We start from the raw sequence: 26,460 nt of genomic DNA on the forward strand, positions 1-26,460 counted from the left end.
TATTTGAAAATAAATGTACATGTGTGCATTCTGTCTGCACCACTTGATGTTCTGTTTTATTGCCGCCTCGATTTGCTCCATTTAGGTTGTGGGTTCAAAACGAGTCCCTGACTGATGAGCACAAAATTTATGGTGACCCTTCAGTGCCATGCTTGTATAATTGGAGGTACTATGCTTTTCACGTAATGTTACGCCAGAGTTCTGCCTGCTCTGTTAGGTGTCTGCAAAAAAAAATTATTTTGAAATAAAGCAGAGGAATTTTCCCTGTATGCTTGCTGATTTTGAAAAACAACAATATTAACATCATGAAAATGGATTTATCCAGTCACTATCACGTTGCTTTCTGTGGGAGCTCACTGTGTACAAATTGGCTGCCATCTGTCTGAAATTGTCATGGTGGAATTCCTTTTATTTTTTAAAGGAAAGTAACTGGTTGTAAATGGATTTAGGACATTTTCAGGCCATGAAAGCTTGATATTAGCAAAAGATATTTCAATATATAAACCTGTACATTAAAGCTTTCAGCTTCTGTCTGGAATCTTTAATAGAAGAAAATCAGACATATTTTTACAGTGCTTAGATAGTAAAATGTGAGGCTGGATGAACACAGCAGGCCAAGCAGCATCTCAGGAGCACAAAAGCTGACATTTCGGGCCTAGACCCTTCATCAGAGAGGGGCATGGGGGGAGGGAACTGGAATAAATAGGGAGAGAGGGGGAGGCGGACCGAAGATGGAGAGTAAAGAAGATAGGTGGAGAGGGTGTAGGTGGGGAGGTAGGGAGGGGATAGGTCAGTCCAGGGAAGACGGACAGGTCAAGGAGGTGGGATGAGGTTAGTAGGTAGCTGGGGGTGCGGCTTGGGGTGGGAGGAAGGGATGGGTGAGAGGAAGAACCGGTTAGGGAGGCAGAGACAGGTTGGACTGGTTTTGGGATGCAGTGGGTGGGGGGGAAGAGCTGGGCTGGTTGTGTGGTGCAGTGGGGGGAGGGGATGAACTGGGCTGGTTTAGGGATGCAGTCGGGGAAGGGGAGATTTTGAAACTGGTGAAGTCCACATTGATACCATATGGCTGCAGGGTTCCCAGGCGGAATATGAGTTGCTGTTCCTGCAACCTTCGGGTGGCATCATTGTGGCAGTGCAGGAGGCCCATGATGGACATGTCATCAAGAGAATGGGAGGGGGAGTGGAAATGGTTTGCGACTGGGAGGTGCAGTTGTTTGTTGCGAACTGAGCGGAGGTGTTCTGCAAAGCGGTCCCCAAGCCTCCGCTTGGTTTCCCCAATGTAGAGAAAGCCGCACCGGGTACAGTGGATGCAGTATACCACATTGGCAGATGTGCAGGTGAACCTCTGCTTAATGTGGAATGTCGTCTTGGGGCCTGGGATGGGGGTGAGGGAGGAGGTGTGGGGACAAGTGTAGCATTTCCTGCGGTTGCAGGGGAAGGTGCTGGGTGTGGTGGGGTTGGAGGGCAGTGTGGAGCGAACAAGGGAGTCACGGAGAGAGTGGTCTCTCCGGAAAGCAGACAGGGGTGGGGATGGAAAAATGTCTTGGGTGGTGGGGTCGGATTGTAAATGGCGGAAGTGTCGGAGGATAATGCGTTGTATCCGGAGGTTGGTAGGGTGGTGTGTGAGAACGAGGGGGATCCTCTTGGGGCGGTTGTGGCGGGGGCGGGGTGTGAGGGATGTGTCGCGGGAAATGCGGGAGACGCGGTCAAGGGCGTTCTCAATCACCGCATCTCCCGCATTTCCCGCGACACATCCCTCACACCCCGCCCCCGCCACAACCGCCCCAAGAGGATCCCCCTCGTTCTCACACACCACCCTACCAACCTCCGGATACAACGCATTATCCTCCGACACTTCCGCCATTTACAATCCGACCCCACCACCCAAGACATTTTTCCATCCCCACCCCTGTCTGCTTTCCGGAGAGACCACTCTCTCCGTGACTCCCTTGTTCGCTCCACACTGCCCTCCAACCCCACCACACCCGGCACCTTCCCCTGCAACCGCAGGAAATGCTACACTTGTCCCCACACCTCCTCCCTCACCCCCATCCCAGGCCCCAAGACGACATTCCACATTAAGCAGAGGTTCACCTGCACATCTGCCAATGTGGTATACTGCATCCACTGTACCCGGTGCGGCTTTCTCTACATTGGGGAAACCAAGCGGAGGCTTGGGGACCGCTTTGCAGAACACCTCCGCTCAGTTCGCAACAAACAACTGCACCTCCCAGTCGCAAACCATTTCCACTCCCCCTCCCATTCTCTTGATGACATGTCCATCATGGGCCTCCTGCACTGCCACAATGATGCCACCCGAAGGTTGCAGGAACAGCAGCTCATATTCCGCCTGGGAACCCTGCAGCCATATGGTATCAATGTGGACTTCACCAGTTTCAAAATCTCCCCTTCCCCGACTGCATCCCTAAACCAGCCCAGTTCATCCCCTCCCCCCACTGCACCACACAACCAGCCCAGCTCTTCCCCCCCCACCCACTGCATCCCAAAACCAGTCCAACCTGTCTCTGCCTCCCTAACCGGTTCTTCCTCTCACCCATCCCTTCCTCCCACCCCAAGCCGCACCCCCAGCTACCTACTAACCTCATCCCACCTCCTTGACCTGTCCGTCTTCCCTGGACTGACCTATCCCCTCCCTACCTCCCCACCTACACCCTCTCCACCTATCTTCTTTACTCTCCATCTTCGGTCCGCCTCCCCCTCTCTCCCTATTTATTCCAGTTCCCTCCCCCCATCCCCCTCTCTGATGAAGGGTCTAGGCCCGAAACGTCAGCTTTTGTGCTCCTGAGATGCTGCTTGGCCTGCTGTGTTCATCCAGCCTCACATTTTACTATCTTGGAATCTCCAGCATCTGCAGTTCCCATTATCTCTGATACTATTTTTACAGTGCTTGCTGTTTTTCATTCGGAACTGTTTGGTTTAAGTAGTGGCTTGAATTTGCTCTTTCTGTTACTAATGGCTTTCTTGATCCCCAGTAGTTTATTACCCTATTTCTACCTGTGAAGATGGTGCATGCAATAGTGAGAGCAGCAGAACATGAGCCATGATGGGAGATTTGTGCAATAGCAGAGATGGAATGGGTGTGAGATAACAGAAACAATGTGGTGGAACTTACCTTGGTGAAGTGGAGAAGGTCATTTGACCTTCTTCCTGCACTGGTGGATGTTCCTCCAGACAGTTGATGCCATACGGGTTGCAATCTCAGACTAGATTGGCAGGATCTGCCTTTATGGCCTGCTGCTGCTTCTGGGGAAAGAGGGTATCCCTCCTCTGTGTCACTCTGTCCATCAGGACCTCCAGGTTCCTCTCCACAAAAACGCAAACACCAATTTCCCTTTTCTGCTCTGTCAGGAGAAGTTAATTGAACCAAACAAGAAGGCACCAGACTGCCAGTACTTGCACAGGCACACTGGGCTTTTAAATTCCTGGATCTGGTGCCAGGAACCATGGGTGTTTCTGCAGTGGTGAGTCTTTCTGCCAACAGTAGATTGGTGAATTGGGCCAGCGTTGGATAGAGCGGATGTCGTGGTACAAGGTTTCCTGTTAATGAGATGAGTTTGGAATGATTGCATGAGAAACCCACTAGGTGTCACTGAGAAAAATTCTGCATGAAACTTGACAATCATGACACTTAGCTGATTTCTGACAAAACTTAACCTTAAAACTCTCTTTCCTTCTTAACAGAAGATAAGGAAATAAACATACAAATCAACTTAAAGCTACACATAGTTCTGTTTGCTTCAGAACCAAAGTTTCCAAATAATTACATATCATGAACTATCATCATTATTAGCAGCCCATTATCCCTGATCAACACCTCCTTTTCCTGCCTTTCAGAACAACCCCAATAACCCTTTTATCAAGAGATAGTAGGAACTGCCAATGCTGGAGAATCTGAGATTATAAGGTATGGAGCTGGATGAGCACAGCAGGCCAAGCAGCATCGGAAGAGCAGGAAAGGCCTAGACCCTTCCTCAAGACTCTTCAAGAAGCTTAAAATGCAAATGAGTTAAGCACCTGGAAGTTGTCACAGGACAGAAGCTCTCTGCTCTGTCAGTCAAAGCATGGAGATTTCCTGAAGATTACTCTGTACTAGCATAGGTGCCAATTATCCCAGCAGAGATCTCCCAGTAAATGGAAACCTCCTCTGCGTTACACTTCGACAGCAGAACAGATTCCAGAGAGAGTGGGAACTTCAGAAGGGTCTAGACCTGAAATGTCAGCTTTCCTGCTCCTCTGATGCTGCTTGGCCTGCTGCGTTCATCCAGCTGTACGCCGTGCTATCTCCAGACTCTCCAGCATTGGCAGTTCCCACTATCTCTGGAATCTTCTTTGCTGTCGCTGGTGGAGAGCTTGGAGGCAAAGAGGGCATTTAATTGAGCTGGATAGTGGCTTCTCCCACCAATTTGCTTCTGCCATAATTAAATTCTGGGTGGGAATACCTCTGTCTTCTCACCCTGCTGACAATTTAGGCCCCTAACTGGCCCATTAACAACCACTTAATGCAATGATATTGTTCTGCTGTCAAAGTGTAATGCTGAGGAGGTTTCCATTTACTGGGAGATCTCTGCTGGGATAATTGGCACGTATGCTAGTACAGAGTAATCTCCAGGTGTAATCTCCATGTTTTGACTGCGACAGAGCAGAGAACCTCTGTCCTGTGACAACTTCCAGGTGCTTAGCTCATTTGCATTTTAAGTTTCTTGAAGGGACGTCACTCTAAAAGTGACAACACAAGATTAGGAGTCTCGTTCCACTGCTGCTGAGCTTTTCAGTAGGCCTGTCAGCATGCAGGGTGCATGACTGCTAAAATTGCATAAGGCGCATATTAATTCAGGGGGCAAATCCCTTGAGCAAATGTAGTCATTGTCAGATTGGTGTTCTCTAGATGATACCCTTGACTCCAGAATAGGATTCCCCTCCCAGTGTCTCTTTCTGACACGTGTGCCAGGTACCAATCCCAAATTCTCCCCTATGAAGGGATAAAATCATCAGAAATTCTGGAAACTGAAACACAACAGCCATCAAGCATTGCTAAAAGGATAAGTATTTTAAGAGGAATATCAGATGTGTCTTATTAAAGATGGAAAAAACCAAAAGCAAACAAACCAAATAAAATATTTTATTGGGCTAGCTCAGAATCAATGCCTTTTAAAAAAGGAAAGCAGTTTATGAACAGAAGTGTTTAATAAAATGCACAAGTGTGTAATTCTTGTCTAATCAATTGTGACAGAATGCTCATTGTTACCAAACACTATTACGAAGATTTGAATTGTAATGCTGATATAATTTATCCACATTAGGGTTTAAGGATCAAATGTATGTTTCCAAAATGGTGATAACCAATCTCTGTAAAGAGAGAGGCAAATTTATTTTTTTAACCAATTTATGAACTGAAAGTTTTCTTTAAAAAATTCTTCTTAATTCTATCTGATCTTTTTCAATTACAAATAAGTGTTTTTCTTCATACTGCTTGGCTCCTGATTCCTGACATGAGTCTCTCGTGGAATCAACAATTGTCACAAAGTGAACTCACTGGAATCACAATAGCCAGCAGCCATTTCACTGCTAGGAAATGATTTCAGCAGTCAGCGAGCTCTGTTGGCAGACTTAGAACTGCTTGCCACTTTTGATGGAAAAGGAGTCCTTAATCTGTGTTTTGATTTGACAGTCTATCTCTGCTGGTATTGTATATAAGAAAGCAGAATGTACCTGCTGTTTGCTGCACTCATTCCATTACTTTTGTGACACAGATTTGGTTTTAATTTCATGAGTGGTTTCCTTCACCTGCCTCCGGTGTTTATATTGCTACATCAGTTATATAGATCACAGCCCATCTGATGTGTATATTTTCTCTTGTACTACACCTCCCACTCTATTTCTTCCAATCCAAATGGCATATCTATTTATTCCTTTCTCCCACATGTACTTAACTAAGTTTCCCTTAAAGGCACCATGACTTCCCTAATCCTTGGGGATTACTTACAGGCTCATATTTTTGCTTTATATACATAAATCTGTGGTTGAGATAAGGCAGCCAGATTTAATGATGCAAACACCAAGGGCCCACTTGCAAATGCCAGTGAAGCTGAATATCAAACTGAGACAGTTCCTGTATAAACAGCTTAAACAGTAGAACTGCACTGGTGATGGCTTTAACACTACCACTCATTATCTATACAAATATCATCACACTGCATTGTTTTGCTAATACCTATGTGAACGGAAGTGGTAAAGACCTAATGAGCAAATGTTAAATTTTTGCTTCCTACATGTCCTTTGTTTTGAGAAAAGAGATATTGACATCCAACCATAATGTTTGTCTCAGCTTGAAGTTTGGCTCAAAGCTCTGCACCAGACATCTGACTCAGCGTGTGACTAGCACTTCACAAATGTTGGTTCATTCAACTGTACATAGACCTATGCCATGTAGAAAATGTGTTCAAATGTTTTAAAACATTTTTGTTTGTTTGTGCTCTGATTGAGAGTGACACTGTCGAGGCTTCCATGTCTGCCAGATCTAAATTGTGCTGAAGGTGAGTCATGATCAACTCAGAATGTTGGCACTGTTTTTCTCTCCAAAGATGGTGCCAGACCTGCCGAGTCTTTTGAGTATTTGCTCTGTTTGTGTTTCAAATTCTAAGGTTCTTGAGTAAATTTGTAGCTCGGGGTTGTGGATGCTGTGGTTGGTTTGCTCGCTGAGCTGGTTCGTTAGTTTATAGACGTTTCATTACCCTGATGGGTAACATCAGTGCAGCCACGGATGAAGCCCCATTGTGTTTTCCCACCTGTTACTTAAACTCTGGGGTCTGTTGGAATAGATGACCTCATTCTGGTATTTTTTAGCAGTGGTGTATATAAAGGGTCTAATTCCATGTGTTTATTGATGGCCTTCTTGGTGGAGAACCAGGCCTCTAGAAATTCTCATGCTTGTCTCTGCTTGGTCTGTCCTAGATTGGGATAACATCAGGATCCATTTATATATGAGAGAAGTATGATTGGGAAGTTGTGGATAGATAGAGCCTGGAATGAAGTATCAGAGGCAGAGCGAGATTGGGAATGGAGATGGAAATGGGAATGGGGAGGAGTACAGACTGGGCCCAAAGAGAGAGATGGAGAATGTGGGTGGGGAGACAGATATAGATTGAGGAATGGGAAATGATGGCTGTAGATTGGGTTACGAGAGAGATGGAGACTGGATCTTGGGGGATGTGAAGGAATGGTTGAGACTGGGGAATGGTCACAGGAGAACCAGAGATCAGGGATTAGGAGCTTTAAAGAGAGATGATGAACAGAGTGTGAAGCTTGGGGGAGGTAGAAACTGGGGAATGAGGACGTTAGGGTCGGGGAAGAAGGTGAGGGATGAGGTCAGCGTAGGGTTCAGTATTTCCCACAGAGCTGGGAGAAGCATCAACAAGGCAGCCCGTGTGACTGGTACTAAGGATCAGCAGCATCTGAGATCTGATGTGTTAGCTTTCGTTAACAGAGGGATTGAGTTCACACCAGGGAGTGAGGTTGTTAATAAAGAAATGTGGTCACTGCAGCGTAATTGTGGACACAGATGGTTTGAGGTGTATATACTTCAATGCTAGAACTAAGGCGGATGAACTGAGAGCATGCGTCAGTACTTGAAACTACGATGTTGAGGCCATCACAGAAACTTGGGTAACTCAAGGACAGGAATGGATGTTGGAAGCTCCAAGATTAAGATGCTTTAAAAGAAATAAGGAGGGTGGAAAAAGAGGCAGAGGAGTGGCATTGCTAGTCAGGGCGAGTGTAGCAGCTACTGAAAGGCATTTCAAGAATGATACATCTACAGAGCCGGGTTTGGGTTGAGGTCCGGAACAGGAAAGGAGCAGTCTCTTTAGGGTTTGTTTTTTAACAGACCCCCTAAGAGTTGCAGAGAAGTGGAGGAGCGGATTGGTAGGCAGACACTGGAAAGGTGCAGAAGTCACAGGATTGTAGTCATGGGTGACTTCAACTTTCCAAATATTGATTGGAAACTTTAGTTGTAATAGTTTAGATGGAGCAGATTTTGTCCAGTGCATTCAGGAAGGATTCCTGACACAGTATGTAGGTAGACCAACACAAGGAGAGGCCACTTGGGATTTGGTGTTTGGGCCAAGTGTTAGACCTATTGGTAGGCGAGGGTTTTGGTGGTAGTGATCATCAATCTGTTACTTTTACAATAGTCATGGAAAAGGACAGGTACATACAGCAGGGTAAGGTTTATAGTTGGGGGAAGGGTAATTACAATTCTGTAAGACAAGAACTGGGTAACATAAAATGGGAACAGATGCTGTCAGAGAAGAGCTGTATAGAAATGTGGAGGTTGTGTAAGGAATGCATACTGCGTGTGCTCGGTACGCTTGTCCCTTGCAGGCAAGGAAGATGTGGTCGAGTGAGGGAGCCTTGATTCTCGAGAGAGGTCGAATGACTGGTTAAGAGGAAGAAGGAGGCTTATGTAAGGTTTAGGAAAACAGGAACGGAAGAAGTCTGAGAGGGATACGTGTTATCCAGGAAGGAGCTGAAGAAAGGGCTTAGGGGAGCTATAAGGGGGCATGAGAAAACCTTGGCAGATAGGATCAAGGAAAACTCCAAGGCTTTTTACACCTACATGAGGAATAAGAGAATGACCAGAGAAAGGATAGGGCCGATCAAGGATTGTAAAGGGAATTTGTGCACAGAGCCTAAAGAGATAGGAGAGGCCCTTAATGATTTTCTTCGATATTCACAACTGAGAGGCACGTAGTTGTGGAGGAGGACTGTGTGAAACAGTCTGGTTAGCTAGAGGAGTTCGCTGTAAGTAAAGATGTACTGGGAATTCTGAGGAAATTGAAGATAGATATGTTCCCTGATGGGATTTATCCAAGGATTCTATTGGAAGCAAGGTAAGAGATCACAGGGTCTTCGGTGATGATCTTTTGTCCTCGCTGTCTACTGATACAGTGCCTGAAGATTGGAGAGAGGCAGATGTCATTTCCTTGTTCAAAAAAGGGAATAAGGATAATCCTGGAAATTACAGGTCAGTTGGTCTTATGTCAGTGGTGGACAAATTATTGGAAGGAGCACTGAGATTTAGGATTTATGATCACTTGGAAAGGCACAGTTTGATTCATGATAGTCAGCATGGATTTGTGAGGGGTAGATCATGCCTCACAAACCTTACTGAACACTCTGAAGAGGTGGCTGAACACGTGGATGAAGGTAGAGCAGTGGGTGTGGTATACATGGATTTAAGTAAGGCATTTGATAAGGTTCCCCATAGTAGGCTCATGCAGAAAGTAAGGAGGCATGGGACAGGGGGAAACGTGGAAGATTGGATTCAGAATTGGCTGACCCTTAGAAGACAAAGTTTGGTAGTGGATGGAAAATATTCAACATGGTGCTCAGTTATGAGTGGTGTACCACAAGGATCTGTTCTCAGTCCTCTTCTATTTGTGATTTTTGTAAATAATTTGGATGTAGGAGTGAAAGGGTGGTTAGTAAGTTTGCGAACAGTACGAAGGTGGGTTGCATTGTGGACAGTGCGGAGGGCTGTTCTTGGTTACAAAGGGACATTGATAGAATGCTGAGCTGGGCTGAGAATTGGCAGATGGAGTTTAACCCTGACAAGTGTGAGGTGATTAATTTTGGAAGGAAAATCTTGAAAACAGAATTACAGGGTTAACGGAAGGATTCTTGGCTGTGTGGAGGAGCAGAGGGGTCTTGGGCTTCATGTCCACCGTTCCCTGAAAGCTGCCACCCAGGTGGATAGAGTTGTTAAGCACGTGTGTCATGTATTAGCTTTCATTAATAGAGGGATTGAGTTCAAGAGCTGTGAAGATATGCTTCAGCTATACAAAACCTTGGTTCGGCCACATCTGGAGTATTGTGTCCAGTTCTAGTTGCTTCGTTACGGGAAAGATGTGGAAGCGTCGGAAAAAATGCAGACGAGATTTACCAGGATGTTGCCTGGAATGGAGGGAAGGTCTTCCGAGGACAGGTTGAGAGTGCTAGGGCTTTTCTCTTTAGAACAACGAAGGGTGAGAGGTGACTTGATAGAGGTGTACAAAATGATCAGAGGTATAGATAGAGTGGACAGCCAGAGACTTTTTCCTTGGGTGGAGGTAGCTTTTATGAGGGGTATAGTTTTAAATTGAGTGGAGGTAGATATAGGGGAGTCGTCAGAGGTAGGTTCTTTACTCAGAGAGTGGTAGGGGCTTGGAATGCATTGCCGGAGAGGGTAGTGAAGTCAGCCTCATTAGGGGCATTTAAGTGGCTATTAGAAAGGCATATGGATGATGGTATAAGTTAGGGGTGGAGGTTGGCTAGACCTTAGGATTAGGGTAAAAGTTGGGCACAAGGCCGTGGGCGAAAGGACCTATACTGTGCTGTACTGTTCTATGCTCTATGAAATATTATTTACACTGATGAATAAATGCAGAACTAAGTCATGTAAATCAAAGATGCTCATTGGAATAAACCCAGGGGTAGAATTGAGGTTGTTGAATGGAGCGCTGTTAAACGATAGTCCTGGTCCTGGGGCCTTGAAGTAGAAATGAAGACATCATTTTAAAGCGAATATGTTATTAAATTAATCAGGTGAACAGACATCATGAGATCGTACAATCAATCAGAATCACCTGGACAGGTGGCAGATTTCCTTCATGGAATTTTTTCAGTTTCTGTCACAGAGGTGGCAAGGTTGTTTTTATGTTGCTAGCTCATAAATTTTCCAGATTTCATCTATTCAACTCATAATTTGTTCTGGGAGGATTAGCAATCATTGCCCATGGGGTTTTTTTTGTCAACCACAATATTATTTGAACAATTTAAATAGTTGGCCCAGTTCCTGATTTAAAGAAAAAGGCTTGAGAGAAATAATTTAAAAATAGACAAAGGATTCTAGATAAAATGTACACTCCACTGTTGATATCGCTGATGCCAGTGGGAATGGATTGCAGCAACAAGGAGCTGGAGCTTAGTGGGATATGTATAAACAGGATTTGTTCATGCTTCCCTGTTCAATGTTCAGGTTAGATTTCAATTTAAAAAGAAAAGCCACCCTTTTTTCACACTAACATTCTATTTCACAAACTGAGTATTAATACATCCAAGCCTCTTTATACTGGTGCAGTATTATTTACAACATGCTTAGACAAATGCTGGATGAGCATGAGTCCCCCGATCCATTTCCAGTTACTACCGGAGTGAAACAGCTTCTGATACCAACCGTCTTTTGCATATTTTTTTGCTGCTCTGCTCTCCAGTGCCTTATATGATGAGGATGCTGGCATTGAAATCTGACATTACATGGATGGTTAACTGCTGATATGACTCCAGGCAAGCTATTGAGAATGTTTTGTGATGTTTGGTTTGCTAGTGACTGCTGGTTCAGAACTCGACACCCAACTCCAATGTAGCATGGATTTGTTCTCTTACACTTGCAATATCTTCGGCCTTACGATCATGACAAACAAAAATGCCTGCTTCTGGAAAGACTTGTCTTGAGCCCAAGACTTCAGTCCATGACTACAACCTTTCAGCATTAAACATGTTCACTTCTCTCAGCATAGCTCCAGAGATGTCGATACTGATGATGGGACACGTGAAAGAACTGCTAAATGCAAGTATAACTTCTGGGAGAGTTTGAGCATTAATCTGGAAGTAAAGAGGAGCAAGTAACAGGACCAAACTGAACTCTAAAGTGTAATAGTGCAGCCTGAGCATGGGAGACTTAGACAGTGTACCAGCATGTGTCAAAAAGCTTAACGGCTCTTATTTTATTTGCATTCAGAAGCTGCTTTAGAGCAGTTAGCAGAACAACTGCAGACATTCAAGTCCTCAACCACACAAGCATGCTGAGCCGCCAGGCCATTCTGAGTCAGCTATAGCTGGGTTAGATTGGTCATATAACTAGAATGCCTGACACTGTCTTACCAAAGTGAGTCTTCAGTGGAGAGCTTGAGTCTGGGATGTGCTGTCAAGTTAAACAAAGAAACCACTACAGGGACATATGGAAGGCTTTGCTCAGGACTTCTGATAGTGAGCCCTGCTCACTCAGGGTCACTGTGCTTGGTGCAACCAAATAAAATAAACTTATAAAAACAAGCAAGTATCAGAGGTAGCGAGAAAATACAAGGTGAGGAAATTTATCATATGCATAGACATATGCAATACGCTGTCTTATTTACATCAAAAGCTACCAGACACAACATCCTTAAACAGTCACTAATACACTCGCCAGAACCTCAATAAACACCAGCATCTTTGCTTTGAATGCCAAGCCACAGTTTTACTGGACTGTGTCAAATGTGTAAGATCTATTTGTTGACGTGTGGAGGATTTACTTCACTCATTGTTGCTTACCTTGTCATGTTACTTGCAGTAATCCACATCTATTCTGTATATGTTCAACACATCAACTAGATGTGCCAGGTGACCGCACCTCCACACTAACTGGACACCATCAACTCCAATGGGAATGGAGCAAATCACATCAGCACCATGTCCTTAAACGAGCTCACAGGATGGTGACCTTGGTGATTTGTACTTGTGAAATCCTGGCAGTGTTTTTCAGCTTGTGATATCTTCTATATTTCCAGTCTTTGATTTGTGTACATGATTGATTGTGCCTATTGACTTCATCACTGTAAGAAATTACTTTTTTGCATTCCTGAGCTAAAAACCAAATGATTTTTCCCCCAATTTATCATTGACAGAACAGAATGTTAAGTATTAATGGAATGTGAATCATGTGGCAATGGTCATTTCAGGATATTAGAAAGATACACATGATTAAATACTAAGGGCAGTACTCAAATATTATTGAGAAGAGTTTTATCCCCTGATAAGTTTCCACATTGTTTTCGGGTAATGAATCAGCAGACCATTGTCCTCCTGAAACTGATGAAAACATTTGCAATTTCCCATTGTCTTACCAAAAACAGAATCACCAAGTATGTGCCTTTAAATCTGTTCATCAAAATGTACATCCCACAAGCGCCATATCCACCACATGGATGTGATGTGTGAAGACCACTAGACCAACTTTTTTGGGTGGAAATGAAATGAAGGCCAGAAAATTTGCACTTTGGATTTTTTGAAAAGACCTGAAACACACTGAAAAATTATTCTGAACTCTACCTATTTTGTGTCAGAACTAATATTCAAATCTGTTCCTACTGAGAATGAATATTCTTTTATTTAACTTTATGCACACATCCAAAGATTTAGGTTCCTGACAAACTGGTGGAGAAGGCAAGACCAAGAAATATGTTCAGACATGGGCTTCTGTATAACACTGCTTATTATGTATTAACACAAAATACTATAACACATGATATTTGGGGCGGCACAGTGGCTCAGTGGTTAGCACTGCAGTCTCACCGTGCCAGGGACCCAGGTTCGATTCCACCCTCGGGCGACTGTCGGTGTGGAGTTTGCACATTCTCCCTGTGTCTGCGTGGGTTTCCTCCGGGTGCTCCAGGTTCCTCCCACAGTTCAAAGACGTGCAGGCTAAGTGGATTGGTCATGCTAGATTGCCCATAGTGTTTGGGGATGTGTAGATTAGGTGGGTTATAGGGAGATGGGTCTGAGTGGGATGCTCTGAGGATTGGTGTGGATTTGTTGGGCCAAAGGGCCTGTTTCCACATTGTAAGGATTCTAATCTAATCTAATCTAATCTAATCATATTTGGAGAAATGCCAGACTCTGATACTCTGGTCTTACTACTGAATTGTAGAAAGGCTGTTCCATAAACTCCAGTGTCTAATGCTAGTCCAAGTCTACTCCACAAGCTTCTCAGCATGTGTCTCACTTCTTCTTGTGGTTAGATTTTTGCCTGCTGTAGAGTTTCATGTGTCTTAGCTCTTCATTCTCACTGTGCCCAATAGGAGAAGCTCCCCTCTTTGCAAAGTTGCTCCGGAATCCTAAGTCTCCTGCACAACAAACATGGATCATGCAATGATTGCACTAATCATTCCTTAAAGACTCAGAAGCTAATGTTATGATGATTATTTTAGCAAAGTGCTCAGAGCTGAGTGGGATCCAGGTGTGCTGCTGCCTGAAGACTCTTGCTCCCCCCAAATTGCAAAGACTGGCCATTGATATAGATTGGGTAACTCTGCAACCCACCAGGTAATGTGCCTGTGAGTAATTGTAGATAAGATCACTCTATTACCTGACCCAGTGAAATGTATTTTAAACGACACGTTTGTATTCATTCACCTCAGCAAAAGCATCTGCAAGAAATTCTATTAGAAATATTTTGATATATTTAAATCTAGTGTCCGTTCTATGGAATTATGACAAGTCTATAGCACAGAAACAGGCTTTTCTACCCAACTGGTCAATTCCTGTGTATATGCTCCTCCCAAGTCTTCCCCCCCATATTAGTTTAATAAATATTATCAGTGAGTCCATCTATTACTCCCTGACTCTGACTCCACTCTCATGTTCTTACCTAGTTACCCCTTTGAAGCAGCAAAATTGATGTCACTGTGAAATTGTTGATCCTTGCAAAACTCAAGCATGTGAAGTCTTGTGATCCATTCATTGTTCTAATCAGCACTAACAGGCCTGATATGCTGTAATGTTCTGAGCCAAAAATATGTCTTTTAACATGTAGTTGAAGTGTCAGTTTAATCTGTGTTGTTATGTAGTTTGCACGTTGTTTCATTACCGGAGTTAGAAAAGGATTATCTAAATTCCAAGAACTTCTTTTAGTCATTTACCTGGTTCTTTGAGAAACCCATTGCAGGCTATTATTAAACTTAAAGATAAAATATGGGGCAGAATGTTCCCAGGCCCTGAACGATGTAGGTGATGAGGAGCAATTTTGGAAAATTGTGTCAAGTGCCTAGTGAAGTCCTTCTCAATGTCGAGACCAAAACATTGCATTCTCCAACCAGATGTTAAATGTCAAGGTGCGGTTCTAAGCAGAGAGGACGAGAGGTCTAGTTGCGTGGATTAGCACTCATTATCACCCTGACTACTACTCAGTTTTGCCTGATTAATATGCACTCCCCCATTTTTCAAATCACTGGATTTAAAATAGACCCTGAATATTCCAAAAACAAAAGTCAGAGCATGTGCTTGGGTGACTACTGCTCACTGTTTGCTCCTCTGGATCTCAATTTTGGACAACAGTCACCACTGTCACAGGGCACACACCATGGGCAGTGACCACATACAACCCGCATCTGTGGATATTGGCATCCTTCACGTAACAGCCTCACCAGTTCAATGTGGCACACCTCAAAGCCATTTACAGTAGCTCTGCACTTTCACGCTACACCGTATTGCACTGACACCTCTGATTGGAATGCGTCTGGAAGGAACACTGTGTGCACCTAGCCAGGCATCCAGCTCACTGATTGGACCAGTGCCTCTCTCAGGGCTGCTAACTCACTGCATTAGCTCCAACTCGTTTTGTGCTTACTTGGAGTGTCCCAACCGTGCCTTGCCTTTTTGTACTTTGCCCACCTTCACCAAACTCTAATGGCTCATGGTGCTTCAGCCTTGCCTTTCTCTTCAGAGCAGACTTAAAGCCAGGTAACTTGCCTTTGTTGTCAGCAGTGTCAGTCAAGGGGGTGGACGTGTTGTTGTGTGGAACCTATGCCAAGGATACTTTATGTGATGGAAGCAAATGGTCCCTAGACCTCTATGAGAAACACGCACCCAAAGTGAGGTCAGTGTCCCTTGTTCCCCTGTTACCTATCCATTGGGCACCAATGGCAGGAGTGCCAGTTTGCAGATCTGTGCATAAATCAAGTAGACACTGAGAGTGCTGGACCTGGTTCTCCGTGGCAGCTGCCAACCTGCTAATGGAGGTAGCCAGGTACTCATTGTCCCTGATACAGCAGATTCCCAAAGCCTTTGTGTCAGCTTGCCTCAAGCCCCTTGCTGTTCCTGTCAATAGTGTAATGAGTTGTAAACATCATGGGATTCCTCTTCTCCCTGAGGTTAGCAGGCACCTAACGTTCAGTAGTCCTCTGAGTAGCAGCGACCTGTGGCATTTCCTCCTTGACCACTTGTGGAGATGTAGCAATGATGTCCTCATCACAACGTGTTTCTGATTCTAATCTAGAAAATCAACCCATTGAGGAATCAGTAGCTGACCTGCCTAAGGGTGCAGGAGGCTGCCTTGCTCATGCTTTCTTGAAGATATTCATGCTGTCTTCTTCAGAACTGGAAGAGGGGATGTCTTGTGATATCAACCACTTGGAGAAACTCTGCTGGTACCTGCAGAAGACAAAAGAAAGAAACTGTTGTGATCAAGGGGTAGAGGTTGTGGTGTGTTAATATCACATCTACAGTGGGCTCATGGGAAAGGAGCACAACAATCAGCAATGTCTCTTACTTGGTTCTGGAACAAGAACGTTTCAGCACCTCCATGAGTGGTCTTTGGGCCTGGCCAGCAAGGGCCACGATTCCCCTCGTAGTGAGGGGGAAACTAATAACCGGCTCCTCACTATCCGTTGTTGCTCTTTCAGCTCCCCTTTCTCCTGAAATGAGACAAAGGAAGGGATTGAGTGTGATGAAAGTTCGCAGTACAACTGTTAGTGCTCATGCAAATATGGGAAAGATGCTGGCGTGCTGGGTGAGTGAACAGGCGGTGTACGGAAGCTCTGCAGCATTAGTTGCAATTTTGGAGTTGGTGAGAATGAGGGAAAATTGTTTCTGGCAATAGTGAGACTGGTAGAGTGTGAACTTTGGTGGGTGCAGCCACAGAGGTCAGTGTGAGGCAGCAGATAGAAAATGGTGGCTCATAGCCTGGCAGAAAGGAGAAGGTCATCAACCCTCTTTCAGCACTGCCAAGCTGGGTGTTTCATCGGACTGTGGTCACTAAATGGACTTGGGTAGTAACTCTGGACCAGCCTGGCAGGGTCTGGCATCTTGCCCACCTTTCCCTGTCTTGTCGTTGGGAGGGAAACAAGGATTTTCTTCCTTTGCACCATTCCATGCACTGGGATCTTCCACAAAGTGGTTGCCCACAAAGTGGTGCACCAATATTCCCATACCTGTCATATCTTGGGTGAATGTCTTCCACTCTGCAGGACAGCAGACTGTGCACACAACAATCTTTTGAAATATGGCAGTGGCACAAGAGATCTTAGGCTATTCCAGCAGAAGTGAGTGTTTCCATCTACATTGAGTGAGGAAAAATCCAACTGGTATCAGACAAGACGAGTATTATAGAGGCATGCTATGTAATGACTGAGTTGAGTTTGGGATGATCATGTGAGAAAATTCTCCAGGCCTTGAAATGAGAAACCTTCCATGAACGCCAGTGAAGATAACAATTTGCCCATTTCCGATAATATTAATCCCCATCATGTCTAAGTTCAAAAATTTGACACAGCATGGGAAGAATGTTACTTGTTGACAAAATGTTTGGAATTAAACTTCTGTTAGTTCAAAAGGCTTCGTGTATCAAATCACAGAAAAAACTCTTCATGAAGCAGCAACTATAAGTGGCTAAGTGTTGCAAGATTTAAGTTGTGGTTTTTTACATGGTTGCTGGGTCAGAAATTTTACTCGGAAGAAAATTCAGACTGTTCCAACATTGTGACCTGGTGTGGAAAATATGTCTTGTCCATTTGAGCACCCTTTGCTACTCGCTGTCCAGTCAGCGTAGCCAGACATTGACAAACCATGTTCAAGGGACCCTCATTTTCTGATGAAGGGTCTAGGCCCGAAACGTCGACTTTTGTGCTCCTAAGATGCTGCTTGGCCTGCTGTGTTCATCCAGCCCCACACTTTATTATCCTCATTTTCCTTGTGTAACTTTTATTATTTCAGGTTTTCAACAGCAGAAATTGACGTGTAGCTAACCCTCTGATCAAAAAGGCAAACTGATCTGTCCAAGGCCAGCACGATATTAGCAATGGTGATATGACAAAAACCTTGATAATCTGGTTCTACCTCTGTGTTAATCGTTAGCTGCGATAATTCTGGAAAACGATGGCTTAAAAGTGATTGATTGATTGCGTCAGGACTTGTTAGACTTTCTATTGCACCATGGAAAGAATGTTTTACATTTCCAATTTGTTACAAAGACTTTTGAAATAATTAATATTATGGTTATGAATTTTGAAGCTCAGGTCTCAGAGTTCTGCTGTCAAATAACCTTTCTATGGAGCAGCTTCATTCCATTAGCTCCTACCCTGTCATTTCCCTTTAAAAATGCTGTGCAAACATTTCCTGGGGCAATCCAGGAAACTATATAGCCGCATGTAACATCTGCTGATGGCAGTTGTGGTCGATCAAAGAACACAAATTGCTTGTACTTTTTACACTGCAGGTCAAAGTAACAAGGTGGCTTTCCTTTTTTCAATGACTGTAATTGTATCTGTAACAAAAGTTTAGAGCTGGATTTTGTGCTCCACAATACCACCATGTGAGGATAGGTTCGCAGGCAGAGGGACCCCTGAAATCTCATGGGTGCCATGTTCATGAACGCCCCATTATCACCTGCCCCACCTCAGTTTTACCAGCATCCTGGGAGGTATTTGGCGGCCTCATCACCCATTGGCCATTTAATGCCCTTAAATTGTCAACTAGTAGTTATTTAGGGGCTTCATTACATCGCTACTGGGATTGGACAGGCAGTGGGCCGAGGTCTGGACCAAAGGTACAACCCAGCAGCTTTCAATGTGCAGGTTAGTGTTGGTCAAAAGCCAGGGTTCACATTAATGGCATTCCCAGGCTCATCAGGCCCTTCTAACCTGACCTTGCTGAAACCCTGGCTATCCCAGAGGCAGATTGTATTGCTCATATAGGGGTGACAGTCCCACCTGTAAAACCAAGACTCTGTTATCTCAGTCTCATACTTTGGACAACTTGAGCATTCACTTGTAAGACTATATAATGTTCCAGCTGATAACCCAAGGTGTAGCTCGCAGTGTGTTCGTGGCTTGTAAGGCCAAGGATACTGTATTATTAAGGAACAATGTTTAGAGTGAGCCTGAGATTTGGAAAAGCTGGGTTAGCATTTTGTGATCATGCAGAATTGAGATGTGAATGTATGATCTTGTAGTAACCCATCATTTTTAAAGTTATGGCAAGTGTCAACAATACTTATTTTAAGCAGCAGTTAGCAATAACCTGTTCAGTGATGCTGAGTTTGGATTCTAACTGGAACAAACACAAAGTTGCTGGAAAAGCTTTGCAGGTTTGGCAACATCTGTGGAGGAGAAAGCAGAGTTAACGTTTCAGGTCTGGTGACCCTTCCTCAGAACTGGATTCTAACAGGTTCTGAATCCATTGCAGCCTCGGTTAAAATATGGACAAAAGAGCTGAATTCAGAGTAGAGGTGAGTGTGACTGTCCTTAATATCAAGGCAGCATTTGACCAAGTGTGGAGTAAAGGAGCCTGAGCAAAACTGGAGTCAATGGGAATTCGGGCAACACTCCTAACTGGTTAGTGTCAAAGTTATTGCAGCAACTGTGTAGGCTTCCCAATTTTTACTGAGCAGGGATTCGGGGATGCTGTAACAAGCACTGGTTTGACTGATTTTCTGTTCAGAGTCAGCTTGCTACTTGCATTCCAGTAACATGGCTGCATTGATGTAATGAGGCTCACTTCCTTTTTAGTTTGAACTCTAACTGATTTCAAAGCTGGATGGCTACAAGTGGGAAGATGGGGGAAGTCTTTTTTTTAGGAAATTGGTGTTACCGTTCCTTCAAATGCAAAACAGGATTATGAAGAGATTCCAAGCTGCCCGAAACAAATCGGCGTGCCATTCTTAAAATCAATTCATTGTAATATTTTGAATTCAGTATTTGCATCTATTTATTGAATGGTTTTGTAGCCCTGTACACGTGGCATATGTATCCTCAGAATAATCATTTGCATTGTGACTAGATGATCTTTCCAAATTATCAACAGGAGAAATGTAACATTTGCATTTCAATTTGCACAAATGTAATGAAGCTTTTGACATTTTGTCGCAACTGTTTTGATTTCGAGAGTGAGTTCTGTGTGGTATTATTTTTCAGTCTTAACATGCACAGCTGATTAGGGTTTGGTGGAAGAGAAGCTTGGAGGATCATCGTCATTAACAGTCACATTTTACAGCATAATTCCTGTCACACAACTGGACGATGGGATACTCTTTCAATAGATTTCCCAATGAAGATTTTGTCCCCAGTTGGTGGAGAGTTTTTCAGTGGTCATTCTTCAACAGCATTATGTTTTGTGGGATGGGATTGAGTGTGCGTAACCACAACATTTCCTCTTTAGACCATTTAACATTAGAAAAGAGACTGCACAATACACTAGTTCATATGCTACACATATCAGATTGTGATTTATTTGTAGATAGACAAGGCTGAAGAGCAAATGCGTCCTGTATTGGAGAGATTTGAAATGATTACCTCACATTGTCACCATACTTGCTTTAAATATTCTATGCAAGTGTCAGAAACCTAAATTGCCCTCAGTATTTTTGGGCCTGTAACACAGTAAATTGAAGAGTCAGCTTGAGAAGTTGATCTTAAATAGAGATTAACGTTGAGTGATTTTTAGAAGACTATTTGTTTTGTGACGTGCAGAAGATCCTGGTCGTTTCAACTGTTTTGGTAACATTGCATCTTGCTGTTCACCCCTTTGTAGAAGAAGGGAAAGAAGCAGGAAATCCTGGAAGTACCTGTAAAGTGGAAAATCTGCTTCAAGTTCTGTTTGATTTTTTTTTTCAAGACTGCAAACTCAAATATAAGGCAGGCTGCTTATTAGAGTGGAAAAGTAGGGCATGGAGGAAATTATAACTCCAATTGTTGGAAGGTGGCTATTGTAAAGAGTGACCTAATGGGTGTCCAAATGAGAAGTAGCAGGGAGTTAAACAAGACTGAAGATCCTCACGAGACAAACTTACGGTTTGGCATTAAGAAGTCAGAGAGGGTGGTGGAAAGTTGTTTGTGTGTGGGACTTCACCAAACTCACAATGTGGGCATTTTGTCATTAACCTGGTACAGGCAACATGCCATCAAACTTGGCATCTTTCATTGCAAGAGGAGGTTGGTATCAGTAGCTTGCCTTTGGCACATATTATAAACCATTTTGCCCTGTAGGAATGTGAGGAGGAGGTTAGTATTTTTAGAGTGTTTGCCAAATGAAGCAGACAGCGTTGGGGGTTTTGGAGTTAGAAACTGTTAATGTTGAGGCAGAGGTTTCGGAGTTGAGTGTGGAAGTAGTAGCTCTTAGAGGAACTCGGGCCATGTTGTGAGTTGCCAAACTAAAGCTCCTCCCAAATTTTTAACCAGGATGTATTGTGAATGTCAAGTTGGTGCTTTGAATAGTTGAAGATTATGTTGAGCAAGGAAAGGAAGATGGCAAGATCTGTCTTGGTGAAATTGATGAACTGCTTACAGTGTCAGTCATCTGTCCTAAAATTATGATTTTTGTTTTTGTTTCCTGATCCAGCAGATCTTTGAACTTTGAGGCCTTGTGGCTGCTGTTCTCCAATGACAGCTGAAAGTCACGAGGAACTGCAGCTGAGTCTGCCTCTGAGGCCTCAAGTTGTGCATTTGATTCTTTCTCCAGTTCCTGCTGTAAGGTTCTGTAGGGATTAGGGGACTGGAGTGGGAGGTATAATCATGGTGAGCATGAAGTTAGGAAGAGAGTGAGATTCAGATAGGTCAGCAGCCTGCCCAAAAAAATGACCTTCCCTCCTACAATCGTTGTCCAGTGAGAACAGAATATTCTTCTCCAGAACAGTCCTGTATATTTAAACTGAAAGGTCTCTGGATGGAGTGTCCCTGTTGACCTCCAATGAAAGAGAAGCCCATGTCAGGTAAGCTAAATATTACAAGCAAACCTAATTTGGATTATAGACCAATTAGTTGATATATATTTTGGATATTCATTGTGACCATGGAGAGAGAGTTTAGTAAAGCCCTCCATAAAGGGTATTTTAAACGGGAGTTTGAGAAGACAAAATGTAAGTCTCCGGGAAGAAAAGTAACAATTGGATATAATGTCCTTGTTCACAATTTGCTTCAACTAAGGTTTGCCAAATGAAGAAACAATGTGTTTAAAAAATGATGTTATGACCATTACTTTTGATGACTGACTGTCTGAGATTCTGGTCCACATGGTTATGTGGAAGGGCTGCAGGGTATATTGTAACCTTGAGAGTTTCAGAATTGGGAACGAATGAGCACTGATTAAATTTTGGGTTGTTCTGTGATGAACAGATGTTTCTCAGTTATCAGTGAAAAGAACCTCCATTTTCTTCTGTGCTGGAGCCAAGTGTAGGTGCTGGGCTATGACTGACTGATAAAGTTCTGGAGTCGCTGAATGAATTTCTCTCTTTTGATTTAAAGAGCTTTCATTTAACATCCATTTTATTTGCATTTGCTTTCCAGTTTGTGGCTGTGACTTGGCCAAAGGTGGATTTTTCATGAAGAATAGTGATTATCTTTGCACCTTGGACTACCAGCGGCTGTATGGAACTCGCTGCCAGGGCTGCAGAGAGTTTGTGGAGGGAGAAGTCGTCACAGCATTGGGAAAGACCTATCATCCCAAATGCTTTGTTTGCTCCATATGCAAGTAAGACTACATTTTAAAACTGCAAACGTCCTAAAAACTTTCCAGTCAGAAAAATTATTTATATTGTAACAATGTTGCAATAGATGTTTATAATATTGAAACAACTAACATGTCTGCTCTGACTTAATAGTAATCTGAAACTAATTGCACTGTCCTGGTTTCTTCTTCTTGTCCTGTTTTCCTCTCCTTCAAATATTTATCCAAATATTCCTTACAGAGCGCTGTGTGAGAAATTTTGCCCAACCATTCTCCTTATTCTTGGTAACAATAATAAATTGTTAATCTTTTATCATTCTGCCCAATCAGAGGGCATGGTTTTTCCTTATTGACTACCAATAGATCATAAGGTAACAAGGAATTGGACCAAGACTAGGCCATTCAACCCATCACACTTGCTCTGTCATTCAAGAAAATGTAGGCCTTTTCACCCCAAACTGCAAGACCCTCCCAAACCACCACCTTGACAGAGTACCAGAGACCATTCCTATCATCCTTGAAGAGGAGTATCTACTGCCTTACATTTCACCCTCCTCCACCTACACCCCCTGCCTCGCTGACCAGCTGCTCCTTTTCAGGAGCCCTTGTAGAAGATTATTTGTTTGGATTTATCCAGTCAACAAAGACTATAAAGTTTGCCTCTTGAATACTTGTGGCAAAGGGAGTATGTCTGAACTTGTGCCCTTCTACTGAGGTGTGTGTATACAGTCTATAACTGCTCTGGATCTGGTATATCAGCGGTGCACACTTTGATTTGAATGTCCCATTAATGCAATTTGTACTAATAAAGTGTGTTCTGTTTAACGTAATTTGCCAACCTGAAACTATGGAATTGGTTTGTGCGCAATATCAGGTTGAAAATTATTGATTTACATACAGTTTGTATTTAAGGCTCCATACAGTGATGTTGTCAGATACCAAATATACATCAAGATTCATTGATTTTCTTTCCCAATCGCAATGGAATTTGCTGTAGCTAACTACATGAGCAAGATTTTCTGGTTAGTGGGGTTTCCTGCCCCATCACCAGACATGTCAAGAGGGAGCATCCATGTTGGTGGCACCATGGCCGTTAAATGCTCCGTGCCCATTAATTGGCTGAAGGCAAGATTTCCACTCCTCACTCAGGAAGGCACCCTTCAGTAGGGTGCTGTTGGCCAGTCTGATTGCCTGGAAATTCTGTAGCCCCAGCAGTACCACTGGGAATCGGGACATTTCTGGGCCTACAGCTGTCAACAGATTCTAAATCCAGAGAGCCAAGATCAAGATGCATCAGGGGATATTTTAGCAGGAACTGGAGGGGTGACAAATGGTAAGCATTATGTTGGAAAGGCTAATGGGGAATGGGAAGTTTTTTGGTGGGTAGCAATCGAGAAAGTGGTCTGATGATTGATGGAAGTGCCTTTCCCCATTCTCACCCAAGTTCTGAGCAGGCTTACTTGCCAGACTGCTCAATCCCAACCCACCCACACCCGTACCACCCTAATTGAAATTTACCTCTGTGCAATGGGAAAGAACAAAAATCAAATCTACATAACTACACTGCGCATTTAATCACTGACTATTATCCTTGTAAAAGAGTCAAATAATTTTATTAGTTGTGTGGCCTCATTGTTCAGTTTCAGATTGATAGACTTGTGGACCTACAAGGGTGACAAGTGAGATTCTGCTTGGCCTGTATTCTCACCATAGCATATTTCTCTCATATTTGGAAAACAAGTCCTCGGTTGATTCCAGATTAACAGCAGGTTCTCTTTCTGTGCTGAAATGTGGGAAAGGCAAGATAGGAATTGCCCTTGTCATTGTCAGTAGTGATACATTATTCTTGTTATCATGTTAGTTATGGCTCAGTAGGAAACATTTGTTCCTTTGGGTAAAAGAGTTGTGGGTTTAAGATCTATTAAGAAAAGTCACCACAAAGCCTAGACTGATAGTCCAGAGCAAAGTTATAGGGATGTTGCATTGTTGGCACTTTGGATTGGATTTCAAAGGTGTCATCTAGTTCAACTGCTCTTTGGAAAGAGAAGGGTGTCGTCCCTAGTGTCTTGGCCAACTGTTAAACTCTCAACTGACATCTTCAGTGCTTCGTCCATATCACATTGCTGGGAGTTGGAAGGGAACTTGCTGTGCACAAATCATTAGAAGCGTTTCCAACATTTTGACTGTCTGCAACTCATTGGCTGTAACACAGTTTGGGATGTCCTGAGAATATGAATGGTGCTACATAAATTCAGATTGTAATTATACTTTTTTTAAACAGTTTGAGTAGCATATTTTGACTCCACTTTAGAAAATAGCTTTTTTTTTCATTTAGCTGTTTTCTGTTATTCAGTGTTTGATAAAAATGGTTTATCTTGCTGTTTTTCAGGCGCCCTTTCCCAGCAGGGGACCGTGTGACTTTTAATGGAAGGGATTGTCTGTGTGAGCACTGTGCCCAGCCAAAGTCTTTGAGTCCCAAAGAGCTTGTCAGTAACAGCAGTGAGTACACATAAGTTCAACAAAGTTTAATTTAGCAATGGGACATCCAACTTGGATGTAGCATACACAATTTGTCCTGAAAACCTATTAAGGCTAATAGCTTTCACTCTCTGAACTGAACAAGTTCAACTTTCATACTGGTTCCAGGTACATGAGTCAAAAAATGCAGCGAGTCAGATTGTTTTGACAAAGCAGAAGTTACATGGTCACTGTTACTGATGCAAGCTTTTTATTCTGGATTTATGATCTAAATTTATTTCTCAACTACTGCTGTGGAATTTATGCTCATTTTGCCGAATCATTATTCTGGGCATCTGGATGACGAATACAGTAATATAAAATAACTTAAAATACCTTAATTCAATTCTTTCCATTCTGGAATTATATAAATTTGCACTGTGAATTTTCCATTGATAAATGCACGGCAAAAAGACTAAATAATTCGAGGCGATAGAAGGCTTTAGGTCAGGATCTACAATGTGGGTGCTGTTATCTGTAGATGAATGAGAGCCAGTGATGAAGACCATTCAGGATGGAGTGTTTTTTTAAAACCAGTTTCAAACATGTTAGGAAACAGAATTCAGTTCATCTTAGCTGGAGTCTTAGTAAGAGCTAACAGAGATGCTCTTGAAAATAACTATAGCATGGATACATAATTTAAAAGTAGCCTCTTATCATTGCCCTGACCTCTGGAAATCAGACACTGGGTACAATATTCTCTGTGGTTTAGTATCAGACGGATACTCTGTATCTAATGTTACATATGACAAATTGTCAGTTAGTTGAGCTGGCAAGGGATTACCAGTACCCACTAAGCTGTATCCGTTTTTCCCTCAGAAAAGGGAGAGGAAAAAAAATCTTTTTGAGAATGTATAGAGGGAGCACTGTTCAGCACATATTCATTGATAATATTATCGTCTGTAAAATATACTGTTTCTCACATTCTCCTTGATATTACAATTAATTTTTTTAATGTAAAGTGCATGGGAAAAGTTTTTAAACTCCTGCAAATAGAGCTTAAAGGTGGGGCCTTGAGTAAAATCCAACATGCGGCTTTCACATCATCCACCCATCCCGGTCCATGTGTAAAATTTTTCAGCATTGGTGGAGGAGCAGTGTTCACCACCCATCCCTGATTCTCATGGGAACATAGAACTGCTGACTATCTAATTGGCTTGCAGTTCTCCGAAGTGAGACTTTCTGTTCCTGAGAGGTGCAAATCCTACCCCAGCCATTAATCACCAGTTCACTATTAAAGGGCAATGTGGTAGTCAAAGCGTACTTGCATAAGGTTCAGCAGTGGGAATGAGATTTACATGTATCTGTCATTTGTGCCATTATCACAAAAAATTAATGTGTTTGGGGCTGCCTGCAGCTGTAAACATTTGAAAATTAACTCTTTAGGAACAGCTCAAATACTACCAACAGTAG

At 43.1% G+C, this 26,460-nt stretch overlaps 1 protein-coding gene across 1 annotated transcript in view; it reads left to right on the top strand.

Moving 5' to 3' along the window:
* Positions 1–26,460, top strand: part of ablim1b (actin binding LIM protein 1b) — a 235,828-nt gene that overhangs the window by 60,602 nt on the left and 148,766 nt on the right. Inside the window, exons 3-4 of the mRNA XM_048550727.2 lie at positions 22,371–22,554; positions 24,920–25,029. Coding sequence (XP_048406684.2) covers positions 22,371–22,554; positions 24,920–25,029 — 294 coding nt within the window. The remainder of the gene's footprint in view (positions 1–22,370; positions 22,555–24,919; positions 25,030–26,460) is intronic.

Source organism: Stegostoma tigrinum, chromosome 20 (genome assembly GCF_030684315.1).
Source record: "Stegostoma tigrinum isolate sSteTig4 chromosome 20, sSteTig4.hap1, whole genome shotgun sequence".
Taxonomy (NCBI): Eukaryota; Metazoa; Chordata; class Chondrichthyes; order Orectolobiformes; family Stegostomatidae; genus Stegostoma; species Stegostoma tigrinum.